The sequence below is a fragment of the Tachyglossus aculeatus genome (genome assembly GCF_015852505.1).
Source record: "Tachyglossus aculeatus isolate mTacAcu1 chromosome 12 unlocalized genomic scaffold, mTacAcu1.pri SUPER_6_unloc_1, whole genome shotgun sequence".
Classification (NCBI taxonomy): domain Eukaryota; kingdom Metazoa; phylum Chordata; class Mammalia; order Monotremata; family Tachyglossidae; genus Tachyglossus; species Tachyglossus aculeatus.
In genome coordinates, this window is record NW_024044828.1 from 888,121 (window position 1) to 911,597 (window position 23,477).

Sequence of the window (23,477 nt, forward strand, 5' to 3'; positions counted from 1 at the left end):
GCACTGTATTAATCAATCAATCGTATTTATTGAGCGCTTACTGTGTGCAGAGCACTGTACTAAGCACTTGGGAGAGTACAACACAACAATAAAGTCACATTCCCTGTCCACGATGAGTTTATAAATAAATAATAAATAAATAAATAAATGTATTTATTTATTTTACTTGTACATATCTATTCTATTTATTTTGTTAATATATTTATTTTACTAGTACACATCTATTCTATTTATTTTGTTAATATATTTATTTTACTTGTACATATCTATTCTATTTATTTTATTTTGTTACTATGCTTTGTTTTGTTCTCTGTCTCCCCCTTCTAGACTGTGAGCCCACTGTTGGGTAGGGACCGTTTCTATATGTTGCCAACTTGTACTTCCCAAGCGCTCAGTACAGTGCTCTGTACACAGTAAGTGCTCAATAAATATGATTGATTGATTGATTGACTGATTTACAGTCTAGAGGTGGGGAGGCAGACATCAATACAAAGAAATAAAATGAGTCTGGGAGAGGGAAAAGAGCAAGTGGAGCACGTCAGAGCGACGCAGAAGGGAGTGGGGGATGAGGGAAAGCGGGGCTATGTCTGGGAAGGCCCCTTGGAGGGGATGGGCCTTCAGTAAGGCTTTGAGGGGGGAACAGTAACCGTCTGCCGGATCCGAGGAGCGAGGGCGTTTTGAGACGGAAGCAGGATGAGGGTTGGAAGGGAGAAGGCGAGATTAAAGCACAATGAGAAGAGCCAAGTGCGAGCGCTGGGTGGTGGAAAGAGAGAAGCGAGGTAAGGAAGGAGCGAGGAGCAGGGCGGTCCAGCGCTTTCAACCCCAAAGGTGAAGTTTTGTTCGACGTGGAGGTGAGTGGGAGGGGTTTTCAAAGAGTGGAGCGAAACGTCCCGGGCGCTCCTGTCGGGAACCGATCCGGGCGGCAGAGTGAAGTACGGGCTGGAGTGGGGAGAGACAGGAGGCCGACGCAGTAAGATGAGTGAGTGACTGTATTAACGTGGTAGCGGTTTGGACAGAAAGGAGAGGGTGGATTACGGCGATGTTGTGAAGATGGATTTAGTGAAACTTGTACTTCCCAAGCGCTTAGTCCAGTGCTCTGCACATAGTAAGCGCTCAATAAATATGACTGAATGAATGAGAGCATGGGCTGAATACATACAATATATGTATGTATATATGTTTGTATGTATTTATTACTCTATTTTATTTGTACATATTTATTCTAGTTCTTTTACTTTGTTAATATGTTTTGTCTTGTTGTCTGTCTCCCCCTTCTAGACTGTGAGCCCACTGTCGGGTCTCTATGTTGCCAACTTGGACTTCCCAAGCGCTTAGTACAGTGCTCTGCACACAGTAAGAACTCAATAAATACCACTGAATGAATGAATGAATGAACAAGAGCGTGGGCTGAATACATACAATATATGTATGTATATATGTTTGTACATATTTATTACTCTATTCATTTTATTTGTACAGATTTATTCTATTTCTTTTATTTTGTTAATATGTTTTGTCTTGTTGTCTGTCTCCCCCTTCTAGACCGTGAGCCCACTGTCGGGTATGGACCGTCTCTATATGTTGCCAACTTGGACTTCCCAAGCACTTAGTCCAGTGCTCTGCACACAGTAAGTGCTCAATAAATACGATTGAATGAATGAATACATGTTTGCACGTATTTATTACTCTATTCATTTTATTTGTACAGATTTATTCTATTTCTTTTATTTTGTTAATATGTTTTGCCTTGTTGTCCGTCTCCCCCTTCAAGACTGTGAGCCCGCTGTCAGGCAGGGACCGTCTCTATATGTTGTCAACTTGGACTTCCCAAGTGCTTAGTACAGTGCTCTGCACACAGTAAGCGCTCAATAAATACGACTGAATGAACAAAAGCGTGGGTTGCATACAATATATGTATGTATATATGTTTGTACATATTTATTACTCTATTTTATTTGTACATACTTATTCTATTTCTTTTATTTTGTTAATATGTTTTGTCTTTTTGTCTGTCTCCCCCTTATAGACTGTGAGCTGCTGTCGGGTAGGGCCCGTCTCTACATGTTGCCAACTTGGACTTTCCAAGCGCTTAGTACAGTGCTCTGCACACAGTAAGCGCTCAATAAATACGATTGAATGAATGAATGAATGAATGAAAGCGTGCACTGAATACATACAATATATGTATGTATATATGTTTGTACGTATTTATTACTCTATTTTATTTGTACATATTTATTCTATTTCTTTTATTTTGTTAGTATGTTTGGTTTTGTTCTCTGTCTCCCCCTTCTAGACTGTGAGCCCACTGTCAGGTAGGGACCGTCTCTAGATGTTGCCAACTTGGACTTCCCAAGCGCTTAGTACAGTGCTCTGCACACAGTAAGCGCTCAATAAATACCATTGAATGAATGAATGAATGACAGAGGAGTCAAGGGAAACGCCAAGGCTTGTGAGTCAGGAAGGATGGTAGTGCCGTCTGTGGTGACAAGAGAGTCGGGGGGTAGGCAGGGTTCGGTTGGGAAGATAAGAAGTTCTGTTTGAGACATCTTCGGTCTGAGGTGACTGGAGGACAGTCAAGTAATAATAATAATGGCGGTATTTGTTAAGCGCTTACTATGTGCAAGACACTGTTCTAAGCGCTGGGGGGACACGCGGTGATCAGGTGGTCCCACTTGGGGCTCACAACCTTAATCCCCATTTTACAGATGAGGCACAAAGTTAAGTGACTTGTCCAAGGTCACACGGCTGAGAGACGTCTTGTTGCCAACTTGTACTTCCCAAGCGCTTAGTACAGTGCTCCGCACACAGTAGGTGCTCAATAAATACAACTGATTGATTGATTGATTGATTGATTGAAGGCCGGAGGGGATGCGGGACTGGAGAGAGGGAGAGATCGGGGCTGGAGATGGAGATTTGGGGATCATCCACATAGAGGTGGCAGTTGAAGCTGTGGGAGTGAATCAATCAATCTCATTTACTGAGCGCTTACTATGTGCAGAGCACTGTACTAAGCGCTTGGGAAGTCCAGGTTGGCAATATATAGAGACAGTCCCTACCCAACAGTGGACTCACAGTCTAGAAGGGGGAGACAGAGAATAAAACCAAACATATTAACAAAATAAAATAGAATAGATATGCACAAGTAAAATAGAGTAATAAATATGTACAAACATATATACATATATACAGGATTGAGTTCTCCAAGGGCGTGGGTGTGGATGGAGAACAGAGGGGGACCCGGAACCGAACCTTGAGGGACCCCCACAATTGGAGGGTGGGAGGCAGAGGAGGAGTCCATGAAGGAGACGGAGAATGAATGGAACCGAGAGAGAACAGAGGCAGCGGAGCCAAGGTTGGATAACATTTCCAGGAGAAGGGGGCGGTCGACAGTGTCGAAGGAGCTGACAGGTTTAGGAGGATCGGGACAGAACAGAAGCCGTGGGGTCTGGCAAGAAGGAGATCGCCGGTGACTTTCCGAGAGGGCGGTTTCTGTGGAGTGAAGGGGACGGAAGCCGGGTTGGACGGGGTCAAGGAGAGACTTGGAAGAGAAACTGGGTGTAGACGACTCGCTCTAGGAGTTCGGGAAGGAAGGGCAGGAGGGTGACGGGCCAGTAACTGGAGGGAGCCACAGGGTAAGGGGAGGGATTTTTTTGGATAGGGAAGACATGGTTATGTTTGAAAGGGGTGGGAAAAAAGGCCATTGGGGAGTGATCATTGAAGACTCACTCACTCCCTTGGGGAACTCATTCGCTCCCACGGCTTCAACTATCATCTCTATGAGGATGACCCCCAAATCTCTATCCCCTCCCCTGTTCTCCCTCCCTCCTTCCGGGCTCGCTTCTCCTCCTGCCTTCAGGACACCTCTACTCGGACGTCCTCCCGCCACCTAAAATGCAACACACCCAAGACTGAGCTCCTTCTCTCCCCCTGCAAACCCTGTCCTCTCCCTGACTCTCCCGTCACTGTGGACGGCATGACCACCCTTCCCGTCCCACAAGCCCACGACCTCGGTGTCGTCCTCGACTCCGCTCTCTCATTTGCCCCACGAATCTGATCCATCACCAAAACCTGCCGGTCTCACCTCTGCAACGTCGCCCAGATCCGCCCTCCCCTCTCCGTCCAAACCGCTACCACATTAGTACAGTCAACTGGATTGCTGCGTCAGCCTCCTTTTTGATTCCCGACCTCCAGCCTTTCCCCACTTCAGTCCATACTTCGCCCAGATTATCTTTCTACAGAAACGTTCAGGGCACATCGCCCTCCTCCTCAAAAATCTCCAGTGGTTGCCTGTCAACCTCGTTATCGAACAAAAACTCATCACCACTGGCTTCAAAGCACTCCATCCCCTCGCCCCTTCTTGCCTCACCTCCCTCCTCTCCTCCTCCATCCCAGCCTGCACACTCCGCTCCTCTGGTGCCGCTAACCTCCTCACCGGGCCCCGTTCTCGCCTGTCCCGCCGCTGATCCCCGGCCCACGTCCTACCTCTGGCCCGGAGTGCCCTCCCTTCTCAAATCCGCCCCAAAATCACTCTTCTACCCTTCAAAGTCCTAATGAAGGCACACCTCCTCCAAGGGGCCTTCCCAAATTAAGCCCCCTTTTCCTCAGCCCTCCCTCCCTTCTGCATCACCTCACTTTGCTCTCCCCCAGCTCTCCCCACGGCACCGGGGTATATAATTCTATTTTTATCGATCCGCCACTGAGGTATATATGTATATTTCTACTTTCAGCGATGCCTCTTTACCTGTTTACTGTCAAGCCTGCGACTCTGACAACTTTGGGCGGGAAGATTCTTACCTCCTTTGTCGTGCTCGAGGCGCCGGGCTCGTGGTTCGCACAAAACGGACCGGACTTCCAGGCTTCCGTGTCTCCACAATCACAAAACCCTCCTCCCGTGGACGTGTGCATCTGAAACGTTACAAGACATGGCTCCTCATGTGGAGTGCAATGAAATTCGTCGCGTATTGCTGGCTTTGCAAGTGCGGGGAAATCAATATGGCTTGAGTGCCTACTGAAAGCAATGCACTGCCCTCAGCCATTGGGAGTATTCCAAAAAAGTGAAAGTTACGGGGGGAAAGGGCTGTCTTCCCCCGAACAGGTTATGTTTCTATAGGTAATGATAATAATAATAACGATGGCATTTGTGCCATCGTGACTATGTGCTGAGCACTGTCCTAAGCGCTGGGATAGATACAAGGTAATCTTGGTGACCCCAAACTAGGTGCCGTAAAACTAGCTAAACTAAAACCCGAAAAACTCAAGCATCCAGTCCTGAAATACATCTCAAAACCGATGAAAAATTCAAATTGCCAAGATGTGAAAGGGCCTGATGAAAACCAGCAGAAGCCCTGCACGTATTTTTTTTATATTTGTTAAGTACTTACTATGTAATAATAATAATAATAATAATTTTGGCACCGTCTGGCACTGTACCAAGCACTGGGGCGCTGGGCTGGACACAGTCCATGGCCCACATGGGGCTCACAGTACCAATCTCCATTTTACAGATGAGGCAACTGAGGCACAGGGAAGTTGTGACCTGAAGCATTGTGGCTCAGTGGAAAGAGCCCAGGCTTGGGAGTCAGAGGTCGTGGGTTCCAATCCCAACTCCGCCACCCGTCGCCTGTGTGACCCTGGACAAGTCACCCAACTTCTCCGTGCCTCAACACCCTCATCCGGAAAACGGGGACCAGGTGCTCACCGACTGGAAACGGAAACATAGGTTCCACTAGATCTGCCAAGAAGCGAGGCTCCCTACGGTCTAATCATCAATCGCATTTATTGAGCGCTTACTGTGTGCAGAGCACTGTACTAAGCGCTTGGGAAGTACAAATTGGCAACATATAGAGACAGTCCCTACCCAACAGTGGGCTCACAGTCTAAAAGGGGGAGACAAAACCAATACCCGCATCCCTTCAAAAATCCTTCCTAGACCCGAGTTACACTGGCCGTCTGGCAGTCCTCCGATAAAGAAGCCGTAAAGCAACACGGGCTCACACGGGACGTTCGGCTTATCGTCACTCCCAAGGGTGTGTCTGCAATTTGATCTGGATTTAATTGGACTGATGAATTCCACAATTTGATTTTCAACTTCCTGGACTGGGCCTACCATTTGATCCAGTTCCTGGAACCTGGATGCTATGAGAAAAAAAAAATAGAATCCATCGCTCCTCAGTAAAGACTGAAGAATTCATTGAGTCTTTTGGTTGACCCCCTTCTACCTGAAGTGGCCCTGTTACCTCAAAATCATAAAGAAGCGGCGTGGCTCAGCGGAAAGAGCCTGGGCTTTGGAACAGTGCTTTGCACATAGTAAGCGCTTAATAAATGCCATTATTATTATTATTTGGAGTCAGAGGTCATGGGTTCAAATCCCGGCTCCGCCGACTGTCAGCTGTGGGACTTTGGGCAAGTCACTTCACTTCTCTGGGCCTCAGTTACCTCATCTGGAAAATGGGGATGAAGACTGTGAGCTCCCCATGGGACAACCTGATCACTGTGTAACCTCCCCAGCGCTTGGAACAGTGCTTGGCACATAGTAAGCGCTTAATAAATGCTATTGTTTTTATTATTATTATTTGATCCAGTTCCTGGAACCTGGATGCTATGAGAAAAAAAATGGAATCCATCGAATCTTTTGGTTGCCCCCCTTCTACCTGAAGTGGCCCTATTACCTCAAAATCATAAAGAAGTAGCATGGCTCAGCAGAAAGAGCCTGGGCTTTGGAGTCAGAGGTCATGAGTTCAAATCCCAGCTCCGCCACTTATCAGCTGGGTGACTTTGGGCAAGTCACTTCCCTTCTCTGGGCCTGTGTTACCTCATCTGTAAAATGGGGATTAAGACTGTGAGCCCCATGTGGGACAACCTGCTTACCATGTATCTACTCCAGTGCTTAGAACAATGCCTGGCACATAGTAGGCGCTTAATACTATTATTATTATCGTTATTATTATTATTATTTCAAGCATTGTTGCTTTAGGCGCAGGTTTTTCATACCTTGTAATGGTGGTTCTTGTGAACACTGTTCTGGAAGCAGTCCATGCACAGAACACACGTTAGATCAATTGCACAGTCCCTGAAAGATAAAAAATGCGATATTTTACCACTCTGGGATCCCACTCTACCGTCACCGTTGTACAACGACCAACTGAACGGACATTTTCCACCTCAATAACAATTACGGTATTTGTTAAAAGCGCTTACTATGTGCAAAGCACTGTTCTAAGCACTTGGGAGGCTACAAGGTGATCAGGCTGTCCCACGGGGGGCTCACAGTCTTTATTCCCATTTTATTCAATCATTCACTCAATCATATTTATTGAGCGCTTACTGTGTGCAGAGCGCTTGGGATGTACAAGTTGGCAACATATAGAGACGGTCCCTACCCAACAGCGGGCTCACAGTCTAGAAGGGGGAGACAGACAACAAAACAAAACATATTAACAAAATAAAATAAATGGACTAAAAATGTACAAGTAAAATAGATATGAGGCCCAGAGAAGTGACTTGTCCAAAGTCACCCAGCTGACACTTGGCGGAGCTGGGATTTGGGCGGAGCTCAATCCCATCAGAGGCCTCCAACTGGGAGAGTCGAACGTACGGTCTTGAGAAAAGCAACTGGCTAGATTTTTTTTTTTTTTAATCGCTTCCTTTCTAACAGCATCCGAACGTCAAGGTGGCTTACGGCATTATCTAAGACCACTAACCACCCGCCTCCAAACCACTCGCTCGAGCAAATCCACCAGGGTTCATCCCCAGTGGTCCCGTGGCCAAAGGGCACGGCAGAGGTGGGGGCCGGAGAGTTGGCGACCCTCTCAATCTGCGGGCTAGTGGACAAGGAGCAAACGTGGGAGTCGGAGGGAAACTCCAAGCTCGTCGTGGACTGGGAATGCGTCGTATTATCGTGTTGTACTTTCCCAAGAGCTTGCTGCACACAGTAAACGCTCAATAAACACCACCAAACTGTTTGACGGACCTGGGTTCTAATCCCAGCTCTGCCACTTTGTCGTGTAGCCTTGGGCAAGTCACTTAACTTCTCCGGGCCTCGGCTACCTCGTCTGCAAAATGGGGACTAAGACCGTGAGCCCCAGGTGAGACGTGGACTGTGACCAACCTCATTAGCCCGTATCTACCCCGGCTCTTAGTAAAACTCCCGGCTCGTAATAACAGCTTATCTTGTACTTCCCAAGCACTTAGCACAGTGCTCTGCACACAGTAAGTCCTCAATAAATACGACTAACAAACACCATTTTTAAAAATAGGTTTGGAGGAGAAACCCGACTATTACTGGCCACGACCACACAGCCAAGACCACTTTGGGCAAAAGGACGAATAAACAGAAGGCTCCCGTCCTCTACACATCCAGGAAAATGCCCATCCCTCCATACACACAGAGGCGATAGCCCCAGACGTATCCATCAGCCGATGGTATTTATTGAGTGATTACTCTGTAAAGCCCACTGCGTTAAATGTTTGGAAGAGTAAAACACAAGACAGTTGGTAGACATTCCCTGCCCACGATGAGCTTACAGCCTACACGATATGAGTATAATAATTATTAGTCACCTCTAATTTGGGGGAAGTTGAGGTTGAATTGGTATTCAAATAAATACCTTTTTTTAAGAATGGGGAATTTAAGAAGTGGGCAGGGAACTGAAATTCTAGACTGTGAGCCCGCTGTTGGGTAGGGACCGTCTCTATATGTTGCCAACTTGGACTTCCCAAGCGCTTAGTACAGTGCTCTGCACAGTAAGCGCTCAATAAATACGACAATGAATGAATGAATCGAAATTCCAATGGGTGAGAGAGTTAAATGCTTTCCGAAGCGCCCTGAAACGCTAAAGCTCAGAGGGCCGCTTTGGTTTAATAATGCTAAACCCCGGAAGACACACCATCGGGTAACAGTCCGAGACTATCTTTAAATCCCGTAAAGAACCGGCCCGTCTCGCCCGAGACTGTTTTTGAATCCCGTAAAGACCCGGCCCGTCTCACCTGCAGGAGTACGTCGTCTCGCCCGCTTTGAAAACCTTCCCGCAGAGTTGAAATGCTCCGTGCTGCTTCAATCTCTCGAGGCAAACGGCCGGATCTTCTCCGAACAAACACCACTCCAGCGGAGTGAGTAAAAACTTCTGGGCGAGTTCTTCCTGCTTCTCCGGCACGGCGTCCATTTCAGCAAAATAGATGTCTGGCACAAACTTGGCCAAATGTTCGAGGAAGGCGGTATGAAAGTCCTCCTGCTGACCCCACCACTGGAACAAAACGCGACGGGCATAAAACCATTACTCCTCTGAAACGGGTCCCTTCCCACAGCCCCAAGGTCCAAACCCGAGCCAACGAAACCCACGACACCGCGTCTGCCGGGGTTACGGCGCACGGGAGGGAGAGGCGAGATGGTAAAATTAGGGCTCGGGAGAGTAGCGACTGGCCGCGGCTTGGAGGGAAGAGTGCTCTGCCACCCGCCTGCCCCGCGACCTTGGGTGAGTGAGCCTCTTCCCTCCTCCGGGCTTACTCCGTCCTTTGTAAAACAGGGATTCGATACTTTGTTCGTTCATTCCTTCGATCGTATTTATTGAGCGCTTTCTGTGTGCGCAACACTGCACTAAGCGCTTGGAAAGTTCAATTCAGCAACCGACAGAGACCATCCCTACCCAACAACGGGCTCCCAGTTGAGGAGGGGGCGACAGACAACAAAACAAAACAAGTACACAGGCGTCAATACTATCAAAATAAATATAATTATAGATATATACGCATCATTAATAAAAGAGTAATAAGCATATACAAATACACATATACAAATATATATGCACACATGCGTACACACACACACACACACACACACACACACACACACACACACACATGCAGCATGGCTCAGTGGAAAGAGCCCGGGCTTTGGAGTCAGAGGTCAGGGGTTCAAATCCCAGCTCCACCAATTGTCAGCTGGGTGACTTTGGGCAAGTCGCTTCACTTCTCTGGGCCTCAGTGACCTCATCTGGAAAATGGGGATGAAGACTGTGAGCCCCCCTTGGAACAACCTGATCACCTTGCAACCTCCCCAGCGCTTAGAACGGTGCTCTGCACATAGTACGTGCTTAATAAATGCAATTATTATACACACACACATTTTTGTATATATACATGTATACATACATATACATACACACACATAAATATATACGTATACATATACAGACATTTAGATACGTGTGTATATTTGTAATACACACTTTGCACAGAGTAAGCGCTTACGTCTTCCATCTACCATTTCCTTTCACAAAGGTCCCCCATTCCCTTCCCAACAAACTTCTCCACCTTGGAATGGTTCCTGCGCTCAGAACGGTGCTTTGCACAGAGTAAGTGCTTAACAATACCAAAATTATTATTATTACTATTATTATTATTATCATCAGCACCGAGGAATAGTACTTACTGAGCACTTATCTTTTAATGTGAAATACTAAGAATAGTCACAGGTTATCACAGACCCTCTTCCGTCTACCTTTTCCTTTCACAAAGGTCCCCCATTCCCTTCCCAACAAACTTCTCCAACTTGGAATGGTTCCAGCTCTTAGAACAGCGCTTTGCACATAGTAAGCGCTTAACAAATACCAAAATTATTATTATTATTATTATTATTATTATCAGCACCGAGGAATAGTACTTACTGAGCACTTACCCTTTCTGATCTCCCATCCTCCTGCCTCTCCCCGCTTCAGTCTATACTTCACTCCGCCGCCCGGATTATCTTTCTACAGAAATTCTCCGGGCATGTCAGTCCCCTTCTCGAAAATCAGCAGCGGTTGCCTGTCAACCTTCGATTCAAGCAAAAACTCCTCCCTCTCAGCTTCCAGGCTGTCCATCCCCTCGCCCCCTCTTACCTCACCTCCCTTCTCTCCTTCTCCGGCCCAGCCCGCACCCTCCGCTCCTCTGCCGCCGCTTACCTCCTCACAGGGCCTTGTCCTCGCCCGTCCCGCTGTCGACCCCCGGCCCGCGTCCCCCCCCGGCCCGGAATATCCTCCCTCCGCACATCCGCCAAGCTGGCTCTCTTCCTCCCTTCAAAGCCCTCCTGAGAGCTCACCTCCTCCAGGAGGCCTTCCTACACTGAGCCCCCTTTTTCCTCTCCTCCTCCCCACCCTCCCACCCTCCCTCCTTCCCCTCCCCACAGCACCTGTATATATGTTTGTACAGATTTATTACTCTATTTTATTTGTACATATTTATTACTACTCTATTTTATTTGTACATATTTATTACTCTATTTTACTAATGACGTCTATATAGCTATAATTCCATTTATTCTGATGGCATTGATGCCGGTCTACTTATTTTGTTGTCTGTCTGCCTCTTCTTCTAATAATAATAATAATAATAATAATAATAATAATAATAATGATAGCATTTATTAAGTGCTTACTATGTGCAAAGCACTGTTCTAAGCACTGGGGAGGTTGCAAGGTGATCAGGTTGTCCCATGGGGGGCTCACAGTCTTAATCCCCATTTTATAGATGAGGGAACTGAGGCCCAGATAAGTGAAGTGACTCGCCCAAAGTCACACAACTGACAATTGGCAGAGCCGGGATCTGAACCCATGATCTCTGACTCCAAAGCCTGGGCTCTTTCCACTGAGCCACGCTGCTTCTCTTCTAGACCGTGAGCCCATTGTTGGGTAGGGACCGTCTCTATACGTTGCCGATTTGTACTTCCCAAGTGCTTAGTCCAGTGCTCTGCACACAGTAAGCGCTCAATAAATATGACTGAATGACTGAACGTATATGCAAAGCGCTTCATTCAGTCATTCAATCTTATTTATTGAGCGCTTACTGTGTGCAGGGCACCGTACTAAGCGCTTGGGAAGTACAAGTCGGCAACACGTACTGAAGTTAGTAGACTTGATCTCTGCCCCGAAGAAGCTTACAATCCAGTGGGGGAACGGAAATTCGACAATAAATTACAGAAAGGATGACCAAGGAAAAGCAGAGGGGTCCGGGAGTTCAACTTTTAGCAAAAAGGCATGTAGGATACGTCCAAAGCGTTCTCGATAATTGCGAGGACAAACGTGCACAGTTGGGGCCCAAGTGCTGAGATAATAATAATAATAATAATAATAATAATAATAATAATAGTATTTGTTAAGCACTTACTATGTGCAAAGCACTGTGCTAAGTGCTGGGGAGGTTGCAAGGAGATCAGGTTGTCCCATGGAGGGCTCACAGTTTAAATCCCCATCTTCCAGATGAGGGAACTGAGGCCCAGAGAAGTGACTTGCCCAAAGTCACACAGCTCACAGTTGGCAGAGTTGGGATTTGAACCCATGACCTCTGACTCCAAAGCCCGGGCTCTTTCCACTGAACCACGAGATGGTTATTTAGGAGACCACCACCTGGGAAGAAGGCTTGGGGGACAACTGCTCTCAAAGGGACTTTCGGAGACGGGAAAGCCGTAGCCTGGCAAACATAAACGTGAGGGGAATTCCCGACGGGAGGGGGAGGAGCTCAAAGTGGGAGGCAGAAGGGAGATGAGGAAGGCAATCAATCAATCATATTTATTGAGCGCTTACTGTGTGCACAGCACTGTACTAAGCACTTGGGAAGTACAAGTTGGCAACATATAGAGACGGTCCCTACCCAACAGTGGGCTCACAGTCTAGAAGGCAATGAGGAGAGCGCTTAGTACAGTGCTCTGCACAAGGTAAGCGCTCAATAAATACGACTGAATGAATGAATGAGCGAGCCGGAGATGGAGAGGGAGGACTGGGATGGAGAGGAAAAGACGGGCTAAGTCGGGGGGGAGAGAGGTGACCGAATGCCTTAAAACCACCAGTCCGGAGCGGAGAGGACCGGAAAGCCGCGGAGATTTCTTAGATACTGAGCCCCACGTGCATGAGACGGGGCTCATTCATTCATTCATTCAGTTGTATTTATTGAGCGCTTACTGTGTGCAGAGCACTGTACTAAGCGCTTGCGAAGTAAAGTCGGAAACATATAGAGGCGGTCCCTACCCAGCAACGGGCTCACAGTCTAGAAGGGGGAGACAGACAACAAAACACGTGGTCAGGTGTCAAGTCATCAGAATAAATAGAAGTAAAGCTAAATGCACATCACTGACAAAATACACAGAATAGTAAATATGGACAAGTAGAATAAATGAGGCAAAAAATCTGTACAAACATATGTCCGGGTGCTGTGGGGAGGGGAAGGAGGTAGGGCGGGGGAGAGGAAAAAGGGGGCTCAGTCTGGGAAGGCCTCCTGGATTCAATCGTATTTATTGAGCGCTTACTAGGTGCAGAGCACTGTACTAAGCGCTTGGGAAGTACAAGTCGGCAACGTATAGAGACGGTCCCTATTCATTCATTCATTAACTCGATCGTATTTATTCAGCACATACTGTGTGCAGAGCACTGTACTAAGCGCTTGGGAAGTACAAGTCAGCAACATATAGAGACGGTCCCAACCCGACAACGGGCTCACAGTCTAGAAGGGACTCTGTCCGGCGCTCAGAACAAGCGCTTAGTACAGTGCTCTGCACACAGTAAGTGCTCCATAAATACGATCGAATGAATGAATGAATGAATGGTTGGCACATAGTAAGGGCTTAGTACAGGCTCTGCACACAGTAAGCGCTCAAATACGATCGAATGAATGAATGAATGGTTGGCAAATAGTAAGCGCTTAACAAATGCCATTACTGTTATTATTATTATATGGTCCCTACCCCACGGCTTCCTATAGGGTCTGGCACGTAGGAACGTCTTAAATATTCCCCAATCATTATCACTATTATTATTTTTGAGGGGATCGGTGGGGAAGATCTGTGGAGAATGACTTTCCAGGACAACCATCTGGCCGAACGGTGACGTATGAAGTGACTCTGGACAGGTCACTTAACTTCTCTGTGACTCAGTTACCTCATCTGTAAAATGGATATTGAGACTGTGAGCCCCAAGTGGGACAACCTGATCACCTTGTAACCTCCCCAGCGCTTAGAACAGCGCTCGGCACATAGTAACCGCTTAATACAGGCCGTTCTTATTCTTATTACTATAAATACCATTGATTAATTGATTGATTTTGGGCAACTACTGCTCTGAAAAAAGGAAAGGCCCCATGCTTAGATACCTAGCATATGCATATCCAGAAAACTGGGTTACCAAATTTTTGGTTGTGATAAACATTTAGAGGGGTGTGCTATCTGTATTCAAGTCACTACGTATATATGTTTGTACATATTTATTCTATTTATTTTATTTTGTTAATATATTTTGTTTTGTTCTCTGTCTCCCCCTTCTAGACCGTGAGCCCGCTGTTGGGTAGGGACCGTCTCTATATGTTGCCAACTTGGACTTCCCAAGTGCTTAGTACAGTGCTCTGCACACAGTAAGTGCTCAATAAATACAATTGAATGAATGAATGAATGAATGAATGAATGAATGAATGAATCCGTGCTATTTAGGCAGCAGAGGAAGAGAGAGCGCTCCCCCGCCGCCTCCGGAATCTCCTCCCTCAGCTCCACAACAGAAGCAGCGTGGCTCAGTGGAAAGAGCAGGGACTTTGGAGTCAGAGGTCATGGGTTCGAATCTTAGCTCTGCCACTTGTCAGCTGGGTGACTTTGGGCGAGTCACTTCACTTCTCTGGGCCTCAGTTACCTCATCTGGAAAATGGGGATGAAGACTGTGAGCCCCCTCTGGGACAACCTGATCACCTTGTATACAGTGCCTTGCACATAGTAAGCCCTTAATAAATGCCATTATAAAAAAAAACAAACAAAAAAAAACACTGGGCCCGAGGGCGGAGAGGCGCATCTGATCCCCACGGACATCGGCCTGGAGGGCTAGACAGAGATTCAATAAATTACGGAGAGGTACATAAGTGCCGTGAGGCTGAATCTGGGCGGGATACCAAGTGCAGACACGGCATGGATCCAAGCGCGGGGGTAATGCCACCTGATCACCTTGTATCCTCTCCAGCGCTTAGAACAGTGCTTTGCACAGAGTAAGTGCTTAATAAATGCCATTATTATTATTATTAAAAATGGGGATGAAGACCGTGAGGCCCCCCGTGGGACCACCTGATCACCTTGTAACCTCCCCAGCACTTAGAACAGTGCTTTGCACATAGTAAGTGCTTAATAAATGCTATTATTATTATAATAAAATGGGGATGAAGACCGTGAGCCCCCCGTGGGACCACCCGATCATCTTGTAACCTCCCCAGCGCTTAGAACAGTGCTTTGCATATAGTAAGCGCTTAATAAATGCCATTATTATTATTATTATTATAAAATGGGGGTGAAGACTGTAAGCCCCCCGTGGGACGACCCGATCACCGTGTAACCTCCCCAGCGCTTAGAACAGTGCTTTGCACATAGAAAGTGCTTAATAAATGCCATTATTATTATTATTATAAAATGGGGATGAAGACCGTGAGCCCTCCGTGGGACCACCCGATCACCTTGTAACCTCCCCAGCGCTTAGAACAGTGCTTTGCACATAGTAAGCACTTGTAAATGCCATTATTATTATTATTATTATTATTTAAGACCACTAACCCACTTCAGGCCAAGCTGTCTGCCCAGGAAGCATCTTCAGATTCCCGACTCGGGACCAAAAGCAAACCGTTTCTCTTCCAGCTGGCTCCAGCGCTTAGAACAGTGCTTTGCATGTAGTAAGCGCTTAACAAATGCCACTATTATTATTATTTTGTGCCCTTTAAACCTGAGTCGCAGATTCAGAGGGGTCCCTGGGCCCACAGCTGATAATAATAATAATAATGATGGCATTTGTTAAGCGCTTACTATGTGCAAAACACTGTTCTAAGCGCTGGGGGGGATACAATGTGATCAGGTTGTCCCATGTGGGGCTCACAGTCAATCCCCATTTTACAGATGAGGTAACTGAGGCTCAGTGAAGTTGTGACTTGCCCAAGGTCACACAGCAGACATGTGGCGGAGCCGGGATTCGAACCCATGACCTCTGACTCCAAAGCCCATGCTCTTTCCACTGAGCCACGCTGCTTCTCTTGTCTGCTGATGGAGGACAGCGGAGACCTAACCAGAACAGAGGGAAGACACAGGTGCCACTTGGCAGCAGGGGGACTCAGGCCGGGGGCAGCATCACTGGACACCCTTTCTGACCACCCCCACGGCCAAACTCCGGCCGCCCCGTTTGCCAGTCGCATTCCGGATTATGGGTAGCAAGTCAACCCCCTCGCCCCCTCCTACCTCCCCTCGCTACTCTCTTATTACAACCCAGCCCACACTCTTCGCCGCTTTAACGCTGTTTCACTGAACCTCAATCTCGTCTATCTCACCGCCGACCCCTCTCCCACGTCCTCCCTCCGGCCTGGAGATCCCCCCCCACTCCAATCCGACAACAACTCTCCCCGCCTTACTGAAGGCACGTCTCCTCCGAGAGGCCTTCCCTAAGCACTCCCTTTCCTCTTCTCCCACTCCCGTGAGCAGCGTGGCTCAGTGGAAAGAGCCCGGGCTTGGGAGCCGGAGGTCATTCATTCATTCAACCATATTTATCCTTCTAGACTGTGAGCCCACTGCTGGGTAGGGACCGTCTCTGTATGTTGGCACCTTGTACTTCCCAAGCGCTTAGTACAGTGCTCTGCACACAGTAAGCGCTCAATAAATACGATTGAATGAATGAATGAATTTATTGAGCGCTCACTGTGTGCAGAGCACTGGACTAATCCCGGCTCCACCACTTGTCAGCTGCATGGCTCTGGGCAAGTCACTTCACTTCTCTGGGCCTCAGTTCCCTCATCTGGAAAATGGGGATGGAAACTGTGAGCCCCACGTGGGACAACCTTGATCACCTCACACCCGCCCCCAGCACTTAGAACAGTGCTTTGCACATAGTAAGCGCTTAATAGTAATAATAACAATAATGATGGCATTTACTAAGCGCTTACTATGTGCAAAGCACTGTTCTAAGTGCTGGGGTAGATACAAGGCGCTCACAGCTTAACAAATGCTATCATCTGTTGCCAACTTGTACTTCCCAAGCGCTTGGAACAGTGCTCTGCACACAGTAAGTACTCAATAAATACAATTGAATGAATGAATCATCATCATCATTATTATTATTATTATTATTTTATTATTCTGTGCTCCCTTTAATCATCCCCCCTCCCAGCCCCAAAGCGCTTAAATACATAGCTGTAATTTATTTACATTACTGTCTCTCTCCCCCTCCAGACTGTAAGCTCATTGTGGGCAGGGAATGTGTCTGTTTATTGTTACATTGCATTCTCCCGAGTGCTTAGTACAGTGCTCTGCACGCAGTAGATGCCCAATAAATACGACCTAATGAATGAATGAATGAAGGGGAAAGAGTTCTCCAAATAGTCACGTGTGAGGGTGGCTAGTTTTGATGAGGACCACACTGCTCAGCAACCCCCACCCCCTTAGTCTGGGGCCCCTGGGCTTTAATACGCGATCCTTGGTATGTTCGGCGATTTACAGCCACTTCTCTCCCCCATTAGACTGTAAACTCCTCTAGGGCCATGATGCTTGTATGTCTCCACAAATGCTAAGACAAGAGAGCAGGATTTTAATTTAGCGGAAGGGTAAAGGAGTCGACCCTCCCTCGCAACTCCACCGGCTCACCCTGCGGGGAGTCCCACCGCCGCAACCCTCCGGTCTCTCCGACTCCGTGTCCCCTTCCCTCACCTCCTTCACCCCCATCACAGCTTTTCGAAACCGTTTCCGTCGTCCCCAGCTGCCCTGTCCATAGCCCTCAGCCCCGGGAAGCCCAAATCCAACGCTCGTCCCCAGAGCCCCCTGCCTAGATGGGATCTGTGAGTGTTTCCTTCCGGCCGGGCCGGGCCCTCCCGGGTTCGCGGTCCCTGGAGGCGGCCAGTCCGAGATGGCCACCGCCCCACCGCGGTCCATCCAACCGGCAGGTCCGGGGGCAGCAGCCAGAAACGGGGCCGGCCCGGACACCGAGCAGGCAAAAAAATACTCCCACTTCAAAGGCGGCTCTGGGGAACGGAGGAGAGGCGATCCCCTCAGACCGGATACATTTTTCACAAAAATTTACAATCTTTACAATCCCGCGGCTTTCTACCCAGACTCTTCATCGCATCACAACTCCGCCTCTAATGTTGAGACGTTCTCCTTCAAATTCCTTTAACAGTCTTGGAGAAACAGCATGGAGTAGAGAAAAGGGCATGGGCCTCGGGGTTAGAGGATCTACCTTCTAATCCTGGCTCTGCCACTTGCTTGCCGTGTGACTTTTAGCAAATCGCTTAGTTTCTCGGTGACCCACTTTCCTCGGCTATAAAATACCCGTACTCCTCCCTTAGACTGACAGACCCATAAGGAACAGGGGTTGCGTCCAACCTGATTATCTGGTAATTATCCCAGCGCTTACTCAGATGTCTCCATGCACAGTAAGCGCTTAATACCACAATTATTAGTACAGCAGCTTGGTAACATTTAAAACTGTAATCTCCAATATATAGATGGTAGAGGAATTTAGGATTTTTCCAGAGGTTCTCCAATGACTCCTAATTTATAATATGGAAATCTGTGGGAAAATATACCCCAGGATAGAGCCATTCACCAAACAACCCCATTTTCAACGAACGTGATCCCACCGGAGTGAGATCATTTATTAATCGGTTCATTTATTGAGCACTTACTATGTGCAGAGCACTAAACAAAGTACTTGGGAAAGTACAGCGCAACAGGGTTTGCAGCCACGATTCCTGCCCACAATGAGTTTACAGTCTAGAGGGAAAATCTCAGGAAGATTCCAGCCGTGAAGACGTGACAGACACGTCTCTGATCCGTTTTAAGAAAAACACAAAGTGACACAGTATTCCTTCGGTCCCAGGCACCAAGCCGTGTTTTGGGGGTTTTTTCTGTACAAAAAGCTCTCATAAAATAAAGCTCCTAAAATGGGTGTCTTCAGAGCTACAGTGAAAAGGTAAATGTTTGGATGTGGAGAGTACCAAGTTTCTAAAATTGGGGCTAGAGAAAAAAAGAAAATAAGTGGCGTGTTTAATTTCGGTTCTTGGGAAGCTCTTGTCTGCACCTGAGGGAAAGCAAAGAGGCTGGGATTTCCTAAGAGGCAGCCAACTCAGAGCGGAAGTTCTCACAGCATATAGATTCCCAAACCCTGGAAAAATTTTCCACATTCCCAGAGGGACCAAAAGATATGCTCTCTAACTGAGACTGAGAAGCTATTCTGGGTACGCCAGTCTGATGAAAACATCTTTGGTTACACGTTTCATTTTTCGTGATCATAAATCAACGTTTGCCAAAAATCAGATCCTGAAAGGTCCTCTAAGGGCCCTGAGAATTTCCCCAAAGTATATGGTTTGAAAGGCAGCAGGCTGGAGTTTTCCTGAGTTTCCCTCTAGACTGTAAACTCATTGTGGGCAGGAATCGTGGCTGCAAACTCTGTTGCACTGTACTTTCCCAAGTTTAGCGCTCTGCACATAGTAAGTGCTCAGTAGATTAACTGATTAATAAATGTTCAAATTTAAACAGCCCAAAAAGGCATGCCCTCCACATTTTCGACTGCTTTTGTCTGAAAACATCAACAGCTGCTTCGTCTGAAGACCAGGACTGGCACTAAGCAGAAAAACGTAAGAGAGAAAAATGCCATGTAACTAAAGAATTCTCTATTCTCTCCAATAATAATGATGATAATTTTTAATGGCATTTATTAAGCACTGACTATGTGCAAAGTTCCGTTCTAAGCGCTGGGGAGGTTACAAGGCGATCAGGTTGTCCCATGGGTGGCTCACAGTCTCCATCCCCATTTTCCAGATGAGGTCACTGAGGCCCAGAGAAGTGAAGTGACTTGCCCAAAGTCACCCAGCTGACAAGTGGCGGAGCTGGGATTTGAACCCACGACCTCTGACTCCAAAGCCCGGGCTCTAAGCGCTTCCTACGTGCCAAGCACTGTTCTAAGCGCTGGGGTAGACACAAGGTCAGCAGGTTGTGCCACGTGGGGCTCACAGTCTTATAGACGAGGTAGCCGAGGCCCAGAGAAGTGAAGTGACTTGCCCAAAGTCACACAGCTGACAACTGGCATAGTGGGATTCGAACCCATGACCTCTGACTCCAAAGCCCGGGCTCTAAGCGCTTCCTATGTGCCAAGCACTGTTCTAAGCGCTGGGGTAGACACAAGGTCAGCAGGTTGTCCCACGTGGGGCTCACAGTCTTATAGACGAGGTAGCCGAGGCCCAGAGAAGTGAAGTGACTTGCCCAAAGTCACACAGCTGACGACTGGCAGAGTGGGATTCAAACCCATGACCTCTGACTCCAAAGGCCAGGCTCTAAGTGCTTCTTATGTGCCAAGCACTGTTCTAAGCGCTGGGGTAGACAAAAGGTCAACAGGTTGTCCCACGTGGGGCTCACAGTCTTATAGACGAGGTAGCCGAGGCCCAGAGAAGTGAAGCGACTTGCCCAAAGTCACACGGCACACGACGAGTGGCGGAGTCGGGCTTATAACCCACGACCTCTAACTCCCAAGCCCGTGTTTGTTCCATCAAGTCACGCTGCTCCCATATAGCAAGCTTAGGGAGTTTACAGAAGAAGCAACTCACATTGAATACCGCAAGAGTAACATTTAGTGAATTCACAAAGCCAAAACGGCCGTTTCTCTGTCCGGCAACAAATGCCACCTCTGTGACTACTGACGGTTGGAAGAGCTGGCTGTCGTACTCCGAGGGGATCGGCTGCGACTGGGTAACTTTTCGAGCAGAAACTCCTTTAATGGACTCAATCACCTCTCTCCTCTTACCTAATCCCACTCCTCTGTTACTACGCCTCTCCTCGCATACTTCCCTCCCTTAACCTTACTGTGCCATAATAATAATAATGATGATGATGGCATTTATTAAGCGCTTACTATATGCAAAGCACTGTTCTAAGCGCTGGGGAGGTTACGAGGTGATCAGGTTGTCCCACGGGGGGCTCACGGTCTTCATCCCCATTTTACAGATGAAGTCACTGAGGCCCAGAGAAGTGAAGTCACACAGCTGACAGTTGGCGGAGCCACCATTCGAACCCATGACCTCTGACTCCAAAGCCCGGGCTCTTTCCATTGAGCCACGCCGCTTCTCATCTCTTGCTCACGACCTCCCTTCCTGCCTCCGTCCCCCTTTTTCCCTCCCCATCCCTCCGCCTTACCTCCTTCCTCTCCCCACAGCACCTGTACACGTGTATATATGTTTGTACGTATTTATTACTCTACTTATTTTATTTGTACAGATTTATTCTATTTATTTTATTTTGTTAATATGTTTTGTTTTGTTGTCTGTCTCCCCCTTCTAGACTGTGAGCCCGCTGTTGGGTAGGGACCGTCTCTAGCTGTTGTCAGCTTGTACTTCCCAAGCACTTAGTACAGTGCTCTGCACACAGCAGTGTCATTCATTCGGTCGTATTTATTGGGCGTCTACTGCGTGCAGAGCACTGTACTAAGCACTCGGGAGAATACAATGTAACAGTAAACAGACACATTCCCTGCCCACAATGAGCTTACAGTCTGGAGGGGGAGAAAGACAGTAGTATAGATAAATTACAGCTATGTATTTAAGCGCTTTGGGGCTGGGGGGTGGGATGAATAAAGGGAGCACAGAATAATAATAATAATTATAATAATAATGATTCATTCATTCAGTCAGTCGTATTTATTGAGCGCTTACTGTGTGCAGAGCACTGTTCCAAGCGCTTGGGAAGTACAAGTTGGCAACAAATGATGGCGTTTGTTAAGCTGTGAGCCCCCTGTGGGACAACCTGATCACCTTGTATCTACCCCAGCGCTTAGAACAGTGCTTTGCACATAGTCAGCGCTTAATTAATGCCATCATTCTCAGTCTCTTTTGCAGGCTCCTCCTCCCCCTCCCATCCCCTTCCTGTGGGGGTTTCCCAAGGTTCAGTGCTTGGTCCCCTTCTGTTCTCAATCTACACTCACTCCCTTGGTGACCTCATTCGCTCCCACGGCTTCAACTATCGCCTCTACGCTGATGACACCCAGATCTCCATCTCTGCCCCTGCTCTCTCCCCCTCCCTCCAGGCTCGCATCTCCTCCTGCCTTCAGGACATCTCCATCTGGATGTCTGCCTGCCACCTAAAACTCAACATGTCCAAGACTGAACTCCTTGTCTTCCCTCCCAAACCCTGCCCTCTCCCTTTCCCATCTCTGTTGACGGCACTATCATCCTTCCTGTCTCACAAGCCTGAGACCTTGGTGTCATCCTTGACTCCGCTCTCTCGTTCACCCCTCACATCCAAGCCGTCGCCAAAACCTGCCGGTCTCAGCTCCGCAACATCGCCAAGATCCGCCCTTTCCTCTCCATCCAAACCGCTACCCTGCTCGTTCAAGCTCTCATCCTATCCCGTCTGGACTACTGCATCAGCCTTCTTTCTGATCTCCCATTCTCGTGTCTCTCCCCACTTCAATCCATACTTCATGCTGCTGCCCGGATTGTCTTTGTCCAGAAACGCTCTGGGCATGTTACTCCCCTCCTCAAAAATCTCCAGTGGCTACCAATCAATCTGCGCATCAGGCAGAAACTCCTCACCCTGGGCTTCAAGGCTGTCCCTCACCTCGCCCCCTTCTACCTCACCTCCCTTCTCTCCTTCTCCAGCCCAGCCAGCACCCTTCACTCCTCCGCCACTAATCTCCTCACCATGCCTCGTTCTCACCTGTCCCACCGTCGACCCCTGGCCCAAGTCAATCAATCAATCAATCGTATTTATTGAGCGCTTACTGTGTGCAGAGCACTGTACTAAGCGCTTGGGAAGTACCAGCTGGCAACATATAGAGACAGTCCCTACCCAACAGTGGGCTCACAATCTAGAAGGGGGAGACAGACAACAAAACCAAACATACTAACAAAATAAAGTAAATAGAATAGATATGTACAAGATAGATAGATAGATAGATAGATAAATACATAAATAAATAAATAAATAGAGTAATGAATATGTACAAACATATATACATATATACAGGTGCTGTGGGGAAGGGAAGGAGGAAAGATGGGGGAGATGGAGAGGCGGACGAGGGGGAGAGGAAGGAATCCCCGGGGCCTGGAATGCCCTCCCTCTGCCCATCCGCCAAGCTAGCTCTCTTCCTCCCTTCAAGGCCCTGCTGAGAGCTCACCTCCTCCAGGAGGCCTTCCCAGACTGAGCCCCTTCCTTCCTCTCCCCCTCGTCCCCCTCTCCATCCCCCCATCTTACCTCCTTCCCTTCCCCACAGCACCTGTATATATTTATATATGTTTGTACATATTTATTACTCTATTTATTTATTTATTTATTTTGCTTGTACCTATCTATTCGATTTATTTTATTTTGTTAGTATGTTTGGTTTTGTTCTCTGTCTCCCCCTTCTAGACTGTGAGCCCACTGTTGGGTAGGGACTGTCTCTATATGTTGCCAACTTGTACTTCCCAAGTGCTTAGTACAGTGCTCTGCACATAGTAAGCGCTCAATAAATACAATTGATTTA

At 47.7% G+C, this 23,477-nt stretch overlaps 1 protein-coding gene across 1 annotated transcript in view; it reads right to left on the reverse strand.

Moving 5' to 3' along the window:
• UBR1 (ubiquitin protein ligase E3 component n-recognin 1) overlaps positions 1-23,477 on the reverse strand; it is a 143,806-nt gene that overhangs the window by 114,334 nt on the left and 5,995 nt on the right. Inside the window, exons 2-4 of the mRNA XM_038740970.1 lie at positions 8,989-9,245; positions 6,994-7,072; positions 4,798-4,908 (exon numbers count right to left, since the gene is read on the reverse strand). Coding sequence (XP_038596898.1) covers positions 4,798-4,908; positions 6,994-7,072; positions 8,989-9,245 — 447 coding nt within the window. The remainder of the gene's footprint in view (positions 1-4,797; positions 4,909-6,993; positions 7,073-8,988; positions 9,246-23,477) is intronic.